We start from the raw sequence: 21,825 nt of genomic DNA, 5'->3' as shown, positions 1-21,825 counted from the left end.
GGTCTTCCCTTCCCCCCCCCCCCCCCCTTTTTTTTCTCTCTCCCACATGGCAGCTGTTTCTCATCCTGCCAGTACACTTCACACCTAATCTCCGCCGTCTTTTGTCTCCACTGTCCTATTACCATCGCGTCTGGTTTTGAATACCTCTTAATGTCTCTTTACTTCTTTTGTTCTATCGCAGCCCTGCCTTCGATCTATTTTATTTCTTTTCCAGTTTTGAAAAAGGGTTTCGACCCGAAACGTCGACTCTAATTTCTCTCCACGGATGTTGCCTGGCCTGCTGAGTTTTTCCAGCATTTTCTGTTATTTCGGATTTCTAGCATCTGCAGTATTTTGCTATCATACATTGGGAGAGATCAATCTGATATTGGCCATTCAAAAACAGGGAAAGAAATCCAATACACAAAACCTTTTCTTGGCTCGTGCAGCAAATAAACCCAGAGCAGACAGAACAGTGTTGCATAGTTTTAGTTAAAAAATAAAAAAAAATTTGACTCAACATTTGTACAAATGTGGGTAAAAGGCAATAGTGCAAATACAATGTTAAAACCAGTGTTACTCATTGCTGAGGGAGAAACAAAATATAAACGTTTACATACAAAACTGTCACAAAAAGCAAGTTGCTAGGTTATTAGTTTGACAGGTTTCTACTTTTAGTCACCCAGTGTGTCAACATCAAGCGCTGCCATTGTGAGAATGACCATGAGCTTTCCTCAGTAAATGAAGTTTCTTCGGGTCCCTGTGCATGTTTATTTCAGTGTCACCATTGGATTTCCTGCTCAAAAGCATTTTCTTTTGGCAAAAATAGTCTACAAAAAATTATTTAAATATATGGTGATGGCTGGAGAAGATTCAGTACCACTTGCTCCATGGGGCCATTTCGCACATCACCCAAACTTAGTCTGAACAATGTCTCTAGTGCAAAATTATAGACATTTTTGTGCTGCTAAGCCAAACCCACTGGGAGCTAGATTAAGATTGCCAATACTCATTTCACATTTGATATTTATAAGAGAAAAGGCAAGAAATGGAGTGAGCACAATGAGCATTAGTGCGAGGGGGTCAAAGAGAGAGAGAGAGAGGGGGGGGTGAAGAGAGAGGGGGGTGGTGAAGAGAGAGAGAGGGGGGGTGAAGAGAGGGGGGGTGAAGAGAGAGAGAGGGGGGGTGAAGAGAGAGAGGGGGGGGGTGAAGAGAGAGAGAGGGGGGGGTGAAGAGAGAGAGAGGGGGGGGTGAAGAGAGAGAGAGGGGGGGGTGAAGAGAGAGAGAGGGGGGGGTGAAGAGAGAGAGAGGGGGGTGAAGAGAGAGAGAGGGGGTGAAGAGAGAGAGAGGGGGTGAAGAGAGAGAGAGAGAGAGAGAGAGAGAGAGAGAGAGAGAGAGAGAGTGTGTGTGAGTGTGAAGAGAGAGAGAGAGAGAGAGAGAGAAAAAGGGGGGGCAGAGAGGCAGTGTGTGTGTGTGTGTGTGTGTGTGTGTGTGTGTGTATATATAATATATATATATATATATATATATATATATATATATAGAGAGAGAGAGGGGGCAAAGAGAGATGTTTTCAGAGACAGCGAAGAGAGAGACATAGACAGAGAGCGGAGAGGGCGAGCAAGGAGAGACAGAGAGGGCGAAGATTCCCATATTAAAATATGACCTACATTTATTGCATTAACACATTTTTCACTGTAAAGACCCCGCCCTACAGGAATAAGTACTTAACAGCCTAAAGTACTTCTAAACCATAGCATACTCACGCAGACCCAATCAGAATGTCTTAAGACAAACACCCCCATTGTTTTATCATTAGTCATTACACTGATTTCTACTGTATAGAAAATCATCCAATCCTAATTTTATATCTTAGTTTAACTTGTTTTTTTAATAAATATTTTAAAAACTTTTTTCTTCCTATGCAGGTAACCCAGGACTACGCACCCTGAACCAGTCAGTCGGCACCATGGTCTGGGTGCATACGTCTCCCGTGGGGTGGGGGAACGGTAGCGTAGTGGTTATGTTGCAGATTGAGCATTCCCCACAATTAGGAGTTTCTCCCCCATCCACTTTCCCTTCAGTGCATTTTAAAAATTCATTCATGGGATGTGGGCGTGGCTGGCAAGGCCAGCATTTATTGCCCATCCCGAACTGCCCTCGAGAAGGTGGTGGTGAGCAGCCACCTTGTACCGCTGCAGCCTGTGTGGTGAAGGTACTCCCACAGTGCTGTTAGGGAGTGAGTTCCCAGGAATTAAACTAAAAGATCTTCACAACCACTCAACGCAATGTGGGACACGAGATCTGTGATCTACCAACTCTGCGGAACAGAGTGAAACCTATCACCCCAAGTCTGCCTGAAAGATCAAATACAGATTCAACTCCAAACTCAGACTTGTGGTTGGAACAGATGTTAAACGGCCACTACAGACGAAGAGCCCTCTAAGCACATGGGCTTCAAAACTGGTTTCACCAAAACTTTCCTTCAGTACGGCTAGTGTGATGCCCAAGAGTGAATTACTCTTTACACGTTTAGCAGCAGTGCAGTCAGTCCCGTTGTGCAGCTTTCTCGCACATCCCAATGTACTGCCTCTCACTGAATCGCATTGTCTGGATAGATAATAAAATTAGTAAATATGCAGCAGGATAACCTAATATTAATTGTGAGCTAGGAAGTGATTGCACCAGGGCAAAATTGCAATGTGTCTGGAGAGACTAATAGATGACCCTTAATAGTACCTTTAAAACAAAATTAAGTGCTTAACATCTCTATTCTGTTATGCTGTTCAGCTTCTCATGTGTGAACAACATCACAGCTAACGTCATGTAAAAAGGAAAAGGAGAATTTCTGTTGCAGATTGAGCATTTCCCACAATTAGAAGTTTCTCCCCCACCCACTTTCCCTTCAGTGCATTTTTTTTATTCATTCATTGCTGGCAAGGCCAACATTGATTGCCCATCCCTAATGGCCCTTGAGGTGGTGGTGAGCCGCCTTCTTGAGCCGCTGCAGTCCGTGTGGTGAAGGTGCTCCCACAGTGCTGTTAGGGAGGGAGTTCCAGGATTTTGATCCAGCGACGATGAAGGATCGGCCGATATATTTCTAAGTCAGGATGGTGTGTGACTTGGAGGGAACTTGGAGGTGGTGGTGTTCCCATGCACCTGCTGCCCTTGTCCTTCTAGGTGGTAGAGGTGGCGGGGTTGGGAGGTGCTGCCGAAGAAGCCTTGGCGAGTTGCTGCAGTGCATCTTGTAGATGGTACACACTGCAGCCACGGTACGCCAGTGGTGGAGGGAGTCAATGTTTAAGGTAGTGGATGGGGTGCAAATCAAGCGGACTGCATTGTCCTTGAAACACCAGGCAGTACTGGACCAACCATCCTGACATTTGAGTGAATGAAAATCCAAGATTCAAAGAGTCACCGTTTATACTAATATATAAAAAGGGAAAACTTCTGGTCTAAATATTTTGTTTTTGAAATGTCCTAAAACACAGTTTCATGCAGGAGAGACTTCAAAGTTTAGAAAAATCCAGGATCAAGTCTGCCATTTATGTAAATATTAAAGCGTTGAACCCCAATTTGTCCAAATAAAAAGCTATGATACCATTTAATTTGCCACACCATGATATATAAAGGGATTTACTTAAAAATAAAAGGCATTATTCTATCTAGTTTTTTTCTGCGGCTGCCCAGTAATCCACCTTTGCAGCCACAGTTTTGCAGCCCTTGACTGAAAATATCCTACTGTCCTTTGGAAAGTATATCATTTCTTCTGCCACTTTGATAGCCGTTTGCTTAACATCTTTAAAATGCCTTGATTGCATCTCAGCTTTTGCACACAACACAACGTGCTTGTACTCCAATGGGAGAAAAGGAATAAAATAGTCTATTAGGTTTTTCTCGACGAGGCCAGTGTGCCAGAATCCACCTGCGGAAATAAAACAAAAAAAAAATGTGCATCTCAGTCACATTCATATAATTCTTAGACTGCAGGCTGCTCAGATTCTTTAATATAAAATGTTTTCGGCTCCTTCAATATAATGCTGACATAAATTGCGACATCGCAGTAATAAAAAAAAGAACTTGCATTTATATAGCGCCTTTCACAACCCCAGGATGCCCCAAAATGCTTTACAGCCAATGAAGTGTGATTTTGAAGTGTGGTCACTGTTGTAATGTTGCACGGGGCTTTGGCGAGACCACACCTGGAATACTGTGCACAGTTTTGGTCTCTTATCTGAGGAAGGATATAATTGCCTTAGAGACAGTGCAACGAACATAAGAACATAAGAATTAGGGGCAGGAGTTGGCCACAAGACCCCTCGAGTCTGCTCCGCCATTCAATAAGATCACGGCTGATCTTCGACCTCAACTCCACTTTCCCGCTTGATCTCCATATCCCTGCATTCCCCAAGACTCCAAAAATCTATCTATCTCAGCATAGAATATACTCAACGACTCAGCATCCACAGCCCTTTGAGTCAGAGAATTCCAGATTCACAACCCTCTGAAGAAATTTCTCCTCATCTCAGTCTTAAATACTCAACCCCTTATCCTGAGACTATGCCCCCTAGTTCTAGACACTCCAGCCAGGGGAAACAATCCCTCAGCATCTACCCTGTCAATCCCCCTCAGCATCTTATGTGTTTCAATGCGATCATCTCTCATTCTTCTAAACTCCAGAGAGTATAGGCCCAATCTACTCAATCTCTCCTCATAGGACAGCCCTCTCATCCCAGGGATCAATCTAGTAAACCTTTGTTGCACCGCCTCCAAGGCAAGTATATCCTTCCTCAGATAAGGAGACCAAAACTGTGCCCAGTACTCCAGGTGTGGTCTCACCAAGGCCCTGTACAATTGTAGCAAGACTTCCTAACTCTTGTACTCCAACCCCCTAGTAATAAAGGCCAACAGGCCATTTGCCTTCCTAATTGCTTGCTGGATCTGCATGCTAACTGTGTGTTTCCTGTACGAGGACACCTAAATCTCTCTGAACACCAACATTTAATAGTTTCTCACCATTTAAAAAATATTCTGTTGTCCTATTCTTCCTACCAAAGTGAATAACTTCACATTTCCCTACATTATACTCCATCTGCCACCATACTGCCCACTCACTTAACAACAACTTGTATTTATAGCACCTTTAAAGTAGTAAAACATTCCAAGGCGCCGCACAGGAGTATTAAAAGACAAAAAATTTGACACCAAGCCACATAAGGAGAAATTGGGGCAGGTGACCAAAAGCTTGGTCAAAGAGGTAGGTTTTAAGGAGCGTCTTAAAGGAGGAAAGAGAGGTAGCGAGGCGGAGAGGTTTAGGCAGAGAATTCCAGAGCTTAGGGCCTAGGCAACAGAAGGCACGGCCACCAAAAGTTGAGCGATTATAATCAGGGATGCTCAAGAGGGCAGAATTAGAGGAGCGCATATAGCTCGGGGGGGGGGGGGGGGGGGGGGTGAGACTGAAGGAGATTAGAGATAGGGAGGGGCAAGGCCATGGAGGGATTTGAAAACAAGGATGAGAATTTTAAAATCGAGGCGTTGCTTAGCCGGGAGCCAATGTAGGTCAGCGAGCACTGGGGAGATGGGTGAGCGGGACCTGGTGCGAGTTAGGACACGGGCAGCCGAGTTTTGGATGACCTCAAGTTTACGTAGGGTGGAATGTGGGAGGCCAGCCAGGAGTGTGTTGGAATAGTCAAGTCTACAGGTAACAAAGGCATGGATGAGGGTTTCAGCAGCGAATGAGTTGAGGCAAGGTCTGTATCCTTTTGCAGGCTATTTGTGTTCTCCTCACAGCATACTTTCCCTCCGAGCTTTGTATCGTCAGCAAACTTGGATACATTACACTCGGTCCCTTCATCCAAGTCATTAATATAGATTGTAAATAGCGGAGGCCCCAGCACTGATCCCTGCAGCACCCCACTAGTTACAGCCTGCCAACTCGAAAATGACCCGTTTATCCCTATTCTCTGTTATCTGTCCATTAACCAATCCTCTATCCATGCTAATATGTTACCCCCAACCCCATGAGCTCTTATCTTGCGTAGCAACCTTTTATGTGGGACCTTATCAAATGCCTTTTGGAAATCCAAATATACTACATCCACAGGTTCCCCTTTATCTACCCTGCTAGTTACATCCTCAAAAAAACTAATAAATTTGTTAAACACAATTTCCCTTTCATAAAACCATGTTGACTCTGCCTAATCATATTATGATTTTCCAAGTGCCTGGTTACCACTTCCTTGATAATGAATTCCAGCATTTTCCAGATGACTGATGTCAGGCTAACTGGCCTGTAATTTGTGTTTTCTCTCTTCCCTCCTTTCTTGAATAGTGGGGTTACATTTGCTACCTTCCAATCCACTGGGGTCGTTTTAGAATCTAGGGAATTTTGGAAGATCACAACCAATGCCTCCACTACCTCTGCAGCCACCTCTTTTAGAACCCTAGGATGTAGGCCATCAGGTCCAGGGGATTTGTCTGCTTTTAGTCCCATTAGTTTCACAAGTACTTTTTCTCTACTGATATTAATTACTTTAAGTTACTCACTCTTATTAGCCCCTTGGTTCCCCTCTATTTTAGTATGCTCTTTGTGTCTTCTACTGTGAAGACAGATACAAAATATTTGTTTAAAGTCTCTGCCATTTCCTTATTCCCCATTATAATTTCACCTGTCTAAGGGACAAACACTTACTTTTGCTACTCTCTTCCTTTTTACATACTTGTAGAAGCTCTTACAATCTGCTTTTATATTTCTTGCTAGTTTACACTCATTTTATTTTCCCCCTTTATCAAATTTTTGGCCATCCTTTGCTGGTTTATAAAGCTCTCCTAATCCTCAGGCTTACTACAATACTTCGCAACATTATAAGCCTCTTTCAATCTAATGCTATACTTCTTTAATTAGCCACGGATAGATCACTTTTCCTGTGGAATGTAAATTTGTTGAGAATTTTGGAATATTTCTTTAAATTTTTGCCACTGCTTATCTACCGTCACACCTTTGAATCTAATTTCCCAATCTATCTTAGCCAACTCGCCCCTCATACCCATGTAATTGGCTTTATTTAAGTTTAAGACTCTCATTTTGGACTGAAGTATTTCACTCTAAAATTCAACGTGAAATTCTATCATATTATGATCACTCTTCCCCAGAGGATCCTTTACCATGAGATTACTAATTAATTCTTCCTCATTACACAAGACAAAAATCTAAAATAGCCTATTTCCTGGTTGGTTCCATAATATATTGTTCTAGGAAACTGTCTCTAATGCATTCCATGAACTCATCCTCCAGACTACCTTTGCAAATTTGATTTCCCAGTCTATGAAGAGTAAAGCCTCCCATGATTATTGTATTACCTTTGTTACAAGCTCCTATTATTTGTTAATTACTACTCTGTCCAATAGTGTAGCTACGGTTTGGAGGCCTATAAACTACTCCCACCAGTATTTTCTGCCCCTTATTATTTCTCATCTCCACCATTACTGATTCTACTTCCTGATCTTCCGAGCCGAGATCCTTTCTCTCTACTCTCCTATGTCATCCTTTATTATCAGGGCTACCCCCTCTCCTTTTCCATTCTGCTTGGCTTTTCGAAATGTCAAGTTCCCTGGAATATTTAATTCCCAACCTCGGTCACCTTGCAACCACATCTCTAACGGCTATTAGATCAAAGCCATTTATTTCTATTTGTGCCACAAATTCATCTATCTTGCTATGAATGCTTCGTGCATTCAGATAAAGAGCCTTTAATTTTAACTTTTTACCATTATTACCTCCCTTCACCTTATTCGCTGAAGCACTATTACTGTTAAACTCTGTCCCTTCCTGTCACACTGCTTATCTTTACCCAAATTGTTACACTGCTCCATTGCCTTGACTTTTCTCTTTAGATTTCTAAATTTCCCCTCACCTGACCCCTCCCCCCCCTCCACTTTTTAGTTTAAAGCCCTAACTATTCGATTCGACAGGACACTGGTCCCAGCCCTGTTTAAGCAGAGCCCGTCCCAACGGAACAGTTCCCTCTTTCCCCAGTACTGGTGCCAATGCCTCATGAATGGAAACTCCTTGCTCCCACACCATTCTTTGAGCCACACATTTAACTCTCTGATCTGCTTGTCCCTATGGCAATTTGCACATGGCTCAGGTAACTATCCAGAGATTATTACAGGAAACTCTTTTTTTATCCGGCACCGATGGGACCGGCGTGGTGCCGGTTGACCTATGTTGTTGGTTCCTACGTGGACTACAACAACTGGAACATCCCCCTCCAAATTCTTCTCCAGCCGCAAGGGGATATCCTTAACCCTGGTACCGGGCAGGTTAAGGTTCACTAGATTGATTCCTGGGATGAGAGGGCTGTCCTATGTGGAGAGATTGAGTAGATTGATCCTATACTCTCTGGAGTTTAGAAGAATGAGAGGTGATCGCATTGAAATGTATAAATTCTTACAGGGCTTAACAGGCTGGATGCTGAGCGGTTGTTTCCCCTGGCTGGACAGTCTAGAACTAGGGGGCATAGTCTCAGGATAAAGGGTCGGCCATTTAAGACTGAGATGAGGAGGAATTTCTTCACTCAGAGGGTTGTGAATCTTTGGAATTCTCTACCCCAGAGGGCTGTGGATGCTCAGTCGGCAAGTATATTCAAGGCTGTGATCAATAGATTTTTGGACTCCAGTGGAATCAAGGGATATGGGGATCGGGCAGGAAAGTGCAGTTGAAACCGAAAACCAGCCATGATCTTACTGAATGGCAGAGCAGGCTCGAGGGGCCGTATGGCCGACTCCTGCTCCTAATTCTTATGTTCTTATGAAACACGGCAGTCAATTTGCACACAGCATGTTCCCACAAACAGCAATGAGGTAATGACCAGATAATCTGTTTTTAGTGATTTTAGTCAAGGGATAAATATTGGACAGGACACTGGGGAGAACTCCTCTGTTCTTCTTCAAAATAGTGCCATGGGATCTTTTATGTCCTCCTGCCCGAGAGAGCAGACAGGGCCTCGGTTTAACGTCTCATCCGAAAGATGGCGCCTCTGAGTGCAGCGCTCTCTCAGCACTGCACTGGAGTGTCAGCCTGAATTATGTGCTCAAGTCTCTGGAGTGGGGCTTGAACCCACAACCTTCTGCTTCAGAGGTGAGTGTGCTACCCACTGAGCCACGGCTAACATAAAACTGCTCAGATGCGAGCAGCAACAACCATAAATATTAACACTTACAGATGTGAAATATACATTACAAAAAATAATAAGTGCTGGAAATCGGAAATAAAAAGGTCAGGAGTTTGGATGAAAGGTTAACATTTCAGGTGGGGGCCTGTCTTCAGAGACCGGCTGTGCTTGTGCAGCATTTTCTACTTTTATTGTTTAATTATTTTAAAAAAAGGTCTGCTTGCATTTCTATAGAGCCTTTCACGACCACCGGACTTCCCAAAGCTCTTTACAGCCAATGAACTACTTTTGAAGTGCAGTCACTGTTGTAATGTAGCAAGCTCCCACAAACAGCAATGTGATAATGACCAGATAATCTGGTTTTAGTGATGTTGGTTGAGGGATAAATATTGGCCCCAGGACACCGGAGATAACTCCCCTGCTCTTCTTTGAAATAGTGCCGCGGGATCTCCTGCATCGACCAGAGAGCAGATGGTGCCTCGGTTTAATGTCTCATCCGAAAGATGGCAACTCCAACAGTGCAGCACTCCCTCAGCTCTGCACTGCCTAGATTTTTGCACTCAAATCTTTTGAAGTGGGACTTGAACCCACAACCTTCTGACTCAGAGGCAAGAGTGCTACCCACTGAGCCACAGCTGACACTGTATTATTCCTCTGTATTCACTAGCTGGTCTTCCGTGTTTAACACCTCCGTTCAGTCCGTAAGGGGGACCCCGAGCTTCTGGTCGCCTGTCACTTTAATTCACCGCTCCACTCCCACTCAGACCTCACCGTCCTCGGCCTCTTGCATTGTTCCACGGAAGCTTAACTTAAGCTCGATTTCAACAATTTCAGATCATAACCTCGATAGATAGATATAGATATCTCCACACTTTTTGTCAGTGTCTTTATTTCTTCTGCCCCATATGGCAGCGGTCTTTCATTCTGCCAGCACAATTTACACTTCATCTAGAGCATCCCTGGTTTCTTAACCTGTTCTATTACCATCTCCTTTTGCCTTGAATATCTCTTAATCTCTTCCACCTTCCATCCTATCACAGACCTTCCCTTTTGTTCTTTCATCCCCCTCCCCCCTGTCCCAGCCCATACACTTGCTTAAAAATCTGTTCCATTTCCTGCTTTTTTCCAGTTCTGATGAAAGGTCATCGACCTGAAACGTTAACTCGGTTTCTCTCTTCACAGATGCTCCCTGACCTGCTGAGTTTCTCCAGCATTTTCTGTTTTTATTCCGTGTTTAAGTTTCCTTAATCTTCAAATAAAAAAAAAAAAATCAAAGAAAAGCCCAAACGTGAATTTGTGCTCTAATCGTACAGCACAGAAGGAGGCCATTCGTCCCATAGAAACATAGAAGATAGGAGCAGGAGTAGGCCATTCGGCCCCTCGAGCCTGCTCCGCCATTCAATGCGATCATGGCTGATCATCCAAATTCAGTACCCAGTCCCTGCTTTCACCCCATACCCCTTGATCCCTTTAGCCTTAAGAAATATATCCAACTCCTTCTTGAATATATTAAATGAATTGGCCTCTACTGCCTTCTGTGGTAGAGAATTCCACAGGTTCACCACTCTCTGGGTGAAGAAATTCCTCATTTCTGTCCTAAATGGCCTACCCCTTATCCTTAGACTGTGACCTCTGGTTCTGGACTCCCCTACCATCGGGAACATCCTTCCTGCATCTAGTCTGTCCAGTTCTGTCAAAATTTTATAAGTTTCAATGAGATCCCCTCTCATTCTTCTAAACCCCAGCGAGTACAAGCCCAATCGACCCAATCTCTCCTCATACGTCATTCCTGCCATCCCAAGTATCAGCCTGGTGAATCTTCGCTGAACTCCTTCCATGGCAAGAACATCCTTCCTCAGATAAGGCGACCAAAACTGCACACAATACTCAAGATGTGGTCTCACCAAGGCCCTGTACAACTGCAGCAAGATATCCTTGTTCCTGTACTCAAACCCTCTCGCTACGAAGGCCAACATACCATTTGCCTTCTTAACCGCCTGCTGCACCTGCATGCTTACCTTCAGTGACTGGTGCACAAGGACACCCAGGTCTTGTTGCACTTCCCCTTCTCCCAATCTATTGCCATTCAGATAATAATCTGCCTTCCTGTTTTTGCCACCAAAGTGGATAACCTCACATTTATCCATGTTATATTGCATCTGCCATGCTTCTGCCCAATCACCCAACCTGTCCAAATCATCCTGGAGTTTCTCGGCATCCTTCTCACAGCACACACGTCCACCCAGCTTTGTGTTGTCTGCAAATTTGGAGATATTACATCTAGTTCCCTTGTCTAGATCATTAATATATATTGTGAATAGCTGGGGTCCAAGGACTGATCCCTGCGGTACCCCACTAGTCACTGCCTGCCACTCGGAAAAAGACCCGTTTATTCCAACTCTTTGCTTTCTGTCTGCCAACCAGTTTTCTATCCAAGTCAATACCTTGCCCCCAATCCCATGTGCCTTAACTTTACACGCTAATCTCTTATGCGGGACCTTATCGAAAGCCTTCTGAAAGTCCAAATATACCACATCCATTGGTTCTCCCTTATCTATTTTACCAGTTACATCCTCAAAAAATTCCAGTAGATTAGTCAAGCACGATTTACCTTTTGTAAATCCATGTTGACTTTGTCTGATCCTGTCACTGTTTTCCAAGTGCTCTGCTATTACATCTTTTATAATGGACTCTAGCATTTTCCTCACTATCGATGTCTGTAATTCCCCGTTTTCTCCCTACCACCTTTTTTGAATAGTGGGGTAACATTAGCTACCCTCCAATCCATGGGTACTGTTCCAGATTCCATCGAATGTTGGAAGATGATCAGCAATGCATCTACTATTTCTAGGGCCACTTCCTTAAGTACCCTAGGATGTAGATTATCAGGTCTTAGGGATTTATCGGCCTTCAATCCCATCAATTTCCTTAACACCATTTCCCTACAAATACTGATTTCTTTCAGTTCCTCCCTTTCATCAGACCCTATGTTCCCTGACATCTCTGGGAGGTTATTTGTGTCCTCCTTTGTGAAGACAGAACCAAAATATGTATTTAAAATTGGTCTGACATTTCTTTGTTCCCCATTATAAATTCCCCTGATTGACTGCAAGGGACCTACGCTTGACTTCACCAATCTTTTTCTCTTCACATAACTATAAAAGCTTTTACAGTCAGTTTTTATGTTCCCTGAAAGCTTACTCTCATTCTATTTTCCCTTCTTAATTAATCCCTTTGTCCTCCTTTGTTGAACCCTAAACTGCTCCCAATCCTCAGGTTTACTGCTTTTTCTGGCCAATTTGTATGTCCTCTCCTTGGATCTTATGCTATCCTTAATTTCCCTTGTTAGCCACGGTTGAGTCACCTTTTTTGTTTTATTTTTATGCCAAACTGGGATGAACAAATTCTGTAGTTCATCTATGCGATCTTTAAATGTTTGCCATTGCCTATCCACCGTCAACCCTTTAAGTAACATTCCCTAATCCATCCTAGCCAACTCGCGCCTCATATCATCGTAGTTTCCTTTATTTAAATTCAGTACCCAAGTCTCTGAATCAACTACTTCACGCTCCATCTTAATGAAGAATTCTATCTCATTATGATCGCTCCGACCCAAGGGGCCTCGCACAACAAGATTGCTAATTAATCCTTTCTCATTACATAATACCCAGTCTAAGATGGCCTGATCGCTAGTTGGTTCCTCGACATATTGGTTCAGGAAACCATCCCGTATACACTCTAGGAATTCCTCTTCCACAGTATTGTTACTAATTTGGTTAGACCAATCTATATGCAGATTAAAGTCACCCATGATGACAGCTGTGCCCTTATTGCACGCTTCTCTAATTTCCCTTTTAATGCCATCCCCAACCTCCGCATTACTGTTTGGAGGTCTATATACCACTCCCACTAATGTTTTCTGCCCCTTGGTATTTCTCAGTTCTACCCATACAGATTCCACATCATCAGAGCTAATATCCTTCATTACAATTGTGTTAATCCCTTCTTTAACCAGCAATGCTATCCCACCTCCCTTTCCTTTTTGCCTATCTTTCCTGAATATTGAATACCCCTGGATGTTGAGTTCCCAGCCTTGGCCACATTGTGCCTGTGTTGGCTCTTTGAAAGAGCGATCCAGCCCACTCCCCCTCCTCTTTCCCCATAGCCGGGCAAATATTTCCTTTTCAAGTATACATCCAATTCTTTTTTGAAAGTCACTTGAAAAGAAAAAATTTGCAGTACTATGGGGAAAGAGCAGGGAGAATGGGGACTAATTAGATAGCTTTCAAAAGATTTGACATAGGCACAGTGGCTGAATGACCTCCATCTGTGCTGTAAGATTTTATAAATGGGCAAAGCAATAATATTAGAAAGTCCTCAGCGTGGGAGATGAATATACACAATACCCGAACCTGGTATTCAGTCTGATGTTCTCAGACTTCTCGGAGACAGAATTTTTGAATTGTGGTGGGGACAGCTTTTTATTTTTATATTAAAAAAATATACAGAAAGTGAAACAAAAGGCAATATTACAAAAACAAGTGGCGGGAAATGCTGCAAAGCAGCAGTATAATGTGATGGTTTTGGAGCCATTTCCAGGGAAACTGAGCATGGCAATGAATGTGAAGAGACACCATTGGGCTGGTCAGTCAGCAGGTTTGTCGTCAAGGAGATGAAGTTTCATCACATGATCTTTTCTGTTCCCTGCTCAATAAACGTCAAACACTTACTGTTTTTGTTGTTATAGATTTCCAAGGACAGATTGTCTGCCAAGTCTTTAGCTCGAATATCTTCCCTTTTCATCCCACGCTCCCAGAAATTTAGCATAACTTCATTTATCTTCTCACCACCGACATTGCTAGCAACAAAGAAAAGTTACATTTATATAGTGCCTTTCGCGACCACTGCACATCTCAAAGCGCTTTGCAGCCAAAGTACTTTTGAAGTGTAGACACTGTTGTAATGTGGAAAACGCGGCAGCCAATTTGCACACAGCAAGCTCCCACAAACAGCAATGTGATAATGACCAGATAATCTATTTTTGTTACGTTGATTGAGAGATAAATATTGGCCAGGACATCGGGGATAACTCCCCTGCGCTTCTTCGAAATAATGCCATGGGATCTTTTACGTCCACCCGAGAGAGCAGACGGGGCCTCAGTTTAACGTCTCATCTGAAAGACGGCACCTCCGACAGTGCAGCACTCCACTGGAGTGTCAGCCTGGAATTTTGTGCTCAAGCCCCTGGAGTGGTGACTTGAACCCACAACCTTCTGACTCAGAGGCGAGTCTGCAACCAGCTGTGTTACAGACATGTATTATTTTAGTTCTCTTCAAACCAGTGTTTATTTCAAAGAGTGTAGGTAGGAGCAAAAGTAAGGAGATCAACGACCTTAAGTAATTGGCAAAAGAACTAGAGGGGAAGTTAGGAGAAATTTCTTCAGAGGGTTTTTAAGATCCGGAATGTACTACCTGAAAGGGTGGTGGAATCAGATTCCATAGGAACGTTCAAAAGGCAAATGGACACGTACACGAAGAGGACTAATTTGCAGGGTTCTGGGGGAAAACAGCTGTGGAGTGGGACTAAATTGGAGAGCTCTTTCAAAGAGCCGGCACAGGGACAACGGGCTGAATGGCCTCCTCTTGTGCTGCAAGATTCTATAAAATAAAGGCATCATGGTCCCACAATTCCACCCAATCTCCAGGGTTTCAAAAAATGAATCAAATAACTTATTTCCCTTTAGTTTCTTGTCACACAATACAACAACAAATACTTGCATTTATATAGCACCTTTAATGCAATAAAACGTCCCAAGGTGCTTCACAGGTGTGTCAAGACAAAAATTTGACAGCCACATAAGGAGAAATTAGGGCAGGTGACCAAAAGTTTGGTCAACGAGGTAGGTTTTAAGGAGCATCTTAAAGGAGGAGAGAGGTGTAGAGAGGCAGAGAGGTTTAAGGCAGGGAATTCCAGAGCTTGGGGCCTAGGCAGCCGAAAGCACGGCCAGCGATGGTTGAGCGATTATAATCAGGGATGTTCAAGAGGGCAGAATTAGAGGAGCGCAGATATCTCGGGGGGGGCGGGGGGGGGTTGTGGGGCTGAAGGAGATTACAGAGATCGGGAGGGGCGAGGCCATGGAGGGATTTGAAAACAAGGATGAGAATTTTCAAACAGAGGCCTTGCTTAACTGGGAGCCAGTGTAGGTCAGCGAGCACAGGGGAGATGGGTGAATGGGACTCGGTGCGAGATAGGACACGGGCAGCCAAGTTTTGGATGACCTCAAGGTTACGGAGGGTAGAACGTGGGAGGCCGGCCAGGAGTGCGTTAGAATAGTCAAGTCTAGAGGTAACAAAGGCATGGATGAGGGTTTCAGCAGCAGATGAACTGAGGCAAGGGCAGAGACGGGCGATGTTACGGAGGTGGAAATAGGCGTTCTTAGTTATGCCACAGATATGTGGTCAGAAGCTCATTTCAGGGTCAAATGTGACACCAAGGTTGCGAACAGTGTGGTTCAGCCTCAGACAGATGTTAGGGAGAGGGATGGAGTCTTGGCTACAGAACGGAGTTTGTGGTGGGAAGCAAAAACAATGGCTTCAGTCTTCCCAGTATTGGAGAAAATTTCTGCTCATCCAGAACTGGATGTCAGACAAGGAGTCTGACAATTTAGAGACAGTGGAAGGGTCGAGAGAAGTGGTGGTGAGGTAGAGCTGGGTGTCATCAGCGTACATGTGGAAACTGATGCTGTGTTTTCGGATGTCGTCGCCAAGGGGCAGCATGTAGATGAGAAATAGGAGTGGGCCAAGGATAGATCCTTGGGTGACCCCAAAGGTAACGATGTGAGAGTGGGAAGAGAAGCCGTTGCAGGTGATTTTCTGGCCGTGTCAAAGGCTGCAGACAGGTCGAGAAGGACGAGGAGGGATAGCTTACCTTTTTCACAGTCACAAAGTATGTCATTTGTGACTTTGATGAGAGCCGTTTCGGTACTGTGGCAAGGGCGGAAACCGGATTGGAGGGACGCAAACATGGAGTTTCAGGAAAGATGGGCACGGATTTGGGAGGTGGCAACACGTTCAAGGACTTGAGAGGAAAGGGAGGTTGGAGATGGGGCGGTAGTTTGCAAGGACGGAGGTGTCAAGTGTTGGTTTTTCGAGGAGAGGGGTGATGACGGCAGATTTGAAGGAGAGGGGGACAGTACCTGAGGAGAGAGATCTGTTAACAATATCAGCTAGCATGGGAGCCAGAAAAGGAAGTTGAGTGCTCAGCAGTTTAGTGGGAATTGGGTCGAGGGAGTGGGAAGTGGGCCTCATTGACAAGATGAGCGTGGAACGGTCTAGAGGGGAGATCGGAGAGAAACCGGATAAAGATGAGAGTTCAGGGCTAGGGCTAGGGCAGGAGCGAACCTTAGAGGAAGTTTGGCCCAGTGGGCATGGGGAAGGAAGGGAGGGAAGTGGCAGCTGATCAGATGGTCTCAATCTTAGAGACAAAGAAGTCCATGAGCTCTTTGCACTTATTGTTGGAGGTGACTGTGGAGGAGACAGGGGAGAGGGGTTTAAGAAGACAGTTAGCAGTAGAGAATACTAGCCGGGGGTTATGTTTGCATTGCAGAATGATGCTGGAATAGTGAGCAGTTTTGGCAGACAAGAGTAGGACCCGATAATGCTTTATGTGGTCCAACCAGATCTGGCAGTGAATGGCTAAACCAGTTATCCACCATATCCATTCAAGTCTGCGTCCCTTGGACTTGAGGGAGCGAAGATGAGGGCCGTACTGGGGGAACGGCCAGGGTGAGAGAGGGTAATTGTTTTAGTAGGGACTAGGGCATCAAAGGTGGTGGTGAGGGTGTGGTTGAGTAGATCAGCAGCTGCAGAAATGTTATGGTGAATGGAGGGCCAGAGGCCTTAGTACTGCACTAGTGTGTCAGCCTGGATTGTGCGCTCAGGTCTCTGGAGTGGGACTTGAACCCACAACCTTCTGACTCAGAGGCGAGAGCGCTACCCACTGAGCCACATCTGACACGCTAGTACTTCTGTACTGTGGATCATTAGCGCTGCTATTATGTGCCAAGCACAAAAGGCCAGTCCCTCCATGGCCTCGCCCCTCCGTATCTCTAACCTCCCCCAGCCCTACAACTCAGATCTCTGCGCTCCTCCAATTATGGCCTCTTGTGCAACCAAAATTTTCAGCTATCTGGGCCCTAAACTCTGGAATTCCCTCCCTAAACCACTCCGTCCATCTGTCCTCCTTTAAGACACTCCATAAAAACTGCTTTGACCAAGTCTTTGCTCAACTGTCCTAATATCTCTTTATGTGGCTCCATGTTCAATTTTGTTTGATAACTCCTTGAGATTGACAGGGTAGATGCCGAGAGGTTGTTTCCCCTGGCTGGAGTGTCTAGAACTAGGGGAGCATAGTCTCAGGATAAGGGGTCGGCCATTTAAGACTGAGATGAGGAATTTCTTCACTCAGAGGGTGGTGAATCTTTAAATTCTCTGCCCCAGAGTGCTGTGGATGCTGAGTCGTTGAGTATATTCAAGGCTGAGATAGATAGATTTTTGGACTTTAGGGGAAATCAAGGAATATGGAGATCGGGCAGGAAAGTGGAATTGAGGTTGAAGATCAGTCATGATCTTATTGAATGACGGAGCAGGCTCGAGGGGCCATATGGCCGACTCCTGCTCCTAATTCTTATGTTCATTATGTTAAAGGCGCTATATAAATGCAAGTTATTGTTGTTAGACATCTTTCCCGATCTTCCATTTCCATTGGGAAAGGTGTATATGGACTGTTGATCTGATATCGCCAGTTTTACACTATTGTCCAAAGTCAACATGACCCCCCCAGAGCAAGTCCCTACGTCCCTCCCACGAGAATAAAGAGAGGGAAACCCACTGGGAATGTCATACGGGATGTGTCCATCAGGCAACTCTTGTCCACTTCTTGGCAGCTGGGCAAGATTACCATAAGAACTTAAGAATTAGGAGCAGGAGTCGGCCGTACTGCCCCTCGAGCCTGCTCTACCATTCAGTAAGATCATGGCTGATCTTCCACCTCAACTCCACTTTCCTGCTCTATCCCCATATCCCTTGCTTCCCCTAGAGTCCATAAATCAATCTATCTATCTCAGAATTCAGGAGCAGGCTGCCTGGCCTGCCCACTCAGACACGAGAGAAAAAAAAAGGCACACACCTCACAGGTGCAACAGACCCCAAAACCAGCTCATATTTACCTCAGGAAGATGAATATGGCCTTTCGATAACTCACTCCATCGAGGTGGCTGTAGCAATCCAAGAACGGTTTAATGGAATCAATGAGTCCTGGGTGCATTTTGTCCATTTCGTCAAAAACAAACAAGGATCGCTCACATGCGCTAATATTCCCCTTAATCCACTGCTGCAACTGTTGCTGAATTAATTGAGGAAAAAAATATTAAAGAGTGTTTGAATGCACGCCAAGCCCCTTTTTAAAAATTTTTTTTTTTTAAATCATCAATTCAATTGACAGCACTATTCCTGGTGGTTCTAACTCTGGCACTATTCCCTTTTAAGGTTCTTGCAGACATCTCTATTATTTACAATAGAGACAAATTATTCACATTTGCAGGTGCAAATATTTGTTTGCGCTGATTGAATTAATTTATGGGAATGCACTTTTAATATCCTGGATAGTTCAACTTAATATTTATGCAGGGATAAATAAAACCACTGCCCAGAATGGGCACCGTCGCCAACCAACACAGCCACCAGTATGTGGCAGCAGATAGTGACACCACCATTCCCGGCCAGAATGGAAAACGACTGGGTAATTCCCCCGCCAATCACGTGCTGCTGTAAGTGACTGGGATTGATTTTATGCAGATTTTGTATCCTGTAACTATCCTGCACTCACTGCATGTTGTTGGAGAAATCACCCTGATTTTATTGGTCTGCAGTTTTCGGTCACGGGTTCCGTTTGCTGTAGTTTGTAGGGACTCTTTTTATATTAAAAAAAATTAAAAAAAATAGACTCTGTAGACTGTTTGCTGCAGTGCGCTGTTTAAACAAGACTCTGTTGGCTGCAAGATAGACTGTTTGCTGTGAGTCCTGCCATTATGTTCTGCCCCACCTCCAACTCAGTGGCCGACAACAGTGGTGTCAATAGACACTCTGCCTTCTCCCTAGGCCCAAATAATCACCACCGCCCCTACCCCTTCCCTGAACCCAAGACCAAACAACTGCTTCAGTCTCGCAGTGCAAGCACACTTATGCCAAGAAGCCCGGATGTGTAAATGTGTTTCTCCCGCAAGCCTCATGCGGCAGCATCGTAGGATATGCGTGGCAATGTGCACTTTCATGAAAGTGTGCTTGTGAATGTAGACGTAAACATGCCTGCATACACACAATACAATAGCTTCATAAAATGGGAATGTACTTCCTTGAAACCCCCCCAAAAGAGAGAGAGGTGTCCTGGCAATGTTCAATGTTATTGGCCTGGAACCAACACACAGAATAGTACAAAATAAAAACTGAAAATGCTGGAAAACATTCAGCAGGTCAGGCAGCATCTGCGGAGAAAGAAACAGATTTAATATTTCATGATAACACCTTCCAGTTCTCATGAAAAGTTAAGAGATTTAACAGCTTTTAAGCAAGTACAGAGGCAGGGAAAAGGGTAGGGGAGGGAACGAACAAAGGGGGAGGTCTGTGATAGGGTGGAAGGCAGGAGAGATTAAAAGACAAAAGGAATGATGGAGCAAGGCAAAAGGGGGTGGTAATGGGAGAAGTATAGAAACAAAAGCTGCGTCCAGAGGAGGTGTAAATGGCTACAGTGGAATAGCAGAGGGGGAGGGAAGCATGGAAGATCTGGCAAAGAGGAGAAGGCTCCCCTAGCCTGGGAACGTGGCGGAAGAAAGGCAGGTAGACCCAAGAAGCGCGGACCACCCCACTGGCTGTGTACCGAAAAGGGGATCCCCACCACAAGCACCAGCCCACACCTCCTCCACTCCCGGGGGCTCTGCTGCAGCCATCCTCCAACACCCAGTGCAAACGGGAGTGGCGGTTAAGATCTAAAAGTTGTTAAACATGCTGTTAAGGCTGGAAGGCAGTTGTTGAGAAAAAAACACAGATGCGGCGGTGCGTGAAAGCGAGCGTTAGCAAACATGCAATCAAATGCAAGAAGGGATGAGGGACTTCAGTTACGTGGATAGACTGGAGCAGCTGGGGTTGTTCTCCTTAGGGCAGAGAAGGTTGAGAGGAGATTTGATAGAGGTGCTCAAAATCATGAGGGGTCTAGACAGAATAGAGAGAAACTGTTCCCACTGGCGGAAGGGTCGAGAACCAGAGGACACAGATTTAAGGTGATTGGCAGAAGAACCAAAGGCGACATGAGGAAAAGCTTTTTTTAACGCAGTGAGTGGTTAGGATCTGGAATGCACTGCCTGAAAGGGTGCCGGAGGCAGATTCAATCGTGGCTTTCAAGAGGGAGTTGGATAAGTACCTGAAGGAAAAGCATTTGCAGGGCTACAGGGAAAGGGCAGGGGAGTGGGACTAGTTGAAGTGCTCTTGCAAGGAGCCAGCACGGACTCGACAGGCTGAATGGCCTCTTGCAGTGCTGTAACCATTCTGATTCTATTCTATGAACAGGGTAAAAGAGACAAACGGAAATCTCATCAGAGAGAGAGGAGAGCAGAACTTCAAGGCCTGGGGAAGAAGAGACAGTGAATTAAACACTGAAACAGAGCGAATATTGACACCGCCGCCAGGCCGATGACATGCATGATATCACTCAAAGCCCGGCCCAAGTGATGGTGCTGTGCTGTGTTGAAGTGCTATCCATTGTTGAGCCAATGGATGACTTTAATGCAGTACTCTGTCTACAGCCTGACTGGATTAAATTACACATTCGAGGTTTGATGGGGCAGTGTAGAGGGAGCTTTACTCTGCATCTAACCCGTGCTGTACCTGCCCTGGGAGGGTTTGACGGGACAGTATAGAGGGAGCTTTACTCTAATCTAACCCGTGCTGTACCTGCCCTGGGAGTGTTTGTTCTAATCTTGAATCTTGTACAAGGGACACATTACTAATACAGAGAAGAGGAAGAGGCTGGTAATTACCTTGTACTGGTTGGTATGTTGAGCAATGGGAAAGTGCAAAGAAGCCACAAAGAAATGAACATGTTTACTGTTCTCTCCCTCTTTATAAAGGCTTTTAGCTATTATTTTGCTGACAAAGTTTTTGCCAGTACCAGTCCAGCCGTGTATAGATAAGGCGAGAGGCTTCGTCGGTTCAGAGTTACTCAAGAAACCTTCAATTGCCTTCGGAATCACATCGATTGCAATGTGCTGTCCAAACAGATTCTTCTTCAAGTCCGTTTCTAAACCTATTTTAAAATCGAACAGAAAGTCTGGTAATTATACAAGCAGGACACTACTGATATAAGCAACTGTATTAGGTGGTATCACAACAGTGTACGGGACAGCGCCTCAGAATTCCATCGGGTATTTGCGGAAAAAAACAGAAAGCATTGGAGAAATTGTTCTGGGACATCCAGCGGGCAAGTTACAGATTCCGAAATAACAACAGAAAGCGCTGGAAAAACTCAGCAGGCCCGGCAACATCCGTGGAGAGAGAAATAGAGTCAACGTTTCAGGTCAAAACCCTTCGTCAGGACTGAAAAAGCACAGGAAATGAAACCGAT

The 21,825-nt window shown here is 44.7% G+C and overlaps 1 protein-coding gene across 4 annotated transcripts in view; it reads right to left on the bottom strand.

Annotated features, from left to right (window-relative positions):
* Positions 1-452: 452 nt before the first annotated feature.
* The window catches only part of LOC147101635 (torsin-1A-like), a 29,700-nt gene continuing 8,327 nt past the window's right edge, over positions 453-21,825 (bottom strand). The window contains exons 2-5 of one of the 4 annotated variants that reach the window (XM_085965359.1): positions 21,242-21,507; positions 18,380-18,549; positions 13,883-14,010; positions 453-3,904 (exon numbers count right to left, since the gene is read on the bottom strand). In XM_085965359.1, coding sequence (XP_085821485.1) covers positions 3,645-3,904; positions 13,883-14,010; positions 18,380-18,549; positions 21,242-21,507 — 824 coding nt within the window. In that variant the 3' untranslated portion in view covers positions 453-3,644. The other 3 variants (XM_085965358.1, XM_085965360.1, XM_085965361.1) reach the window with 3 other exon arrangements.

The sequence above is a fragment of the Somniosus microcephalus genome, chromosome 23 (genome assembly GCF_052327205.1).
Source record: "Somniosus microcephalus isolate GS21.2 chromosome 23, FLI_Smic_1.0, whole genome shotgun sequence".
In the NCBI taxonomy this organism is placed as follows: domain Eukaryota; kingdom Metazoa; phylum Chordata; class Chondrichthyes; order Squaliformes; family Somniosidae; genus Somniosus; species Somniosus microcephalus.
The sequence above is the reverse complement of the archived record's forward strand: the minus strand, read 5'-3'. Positions and strand labels throughout refer to the sequence as shown.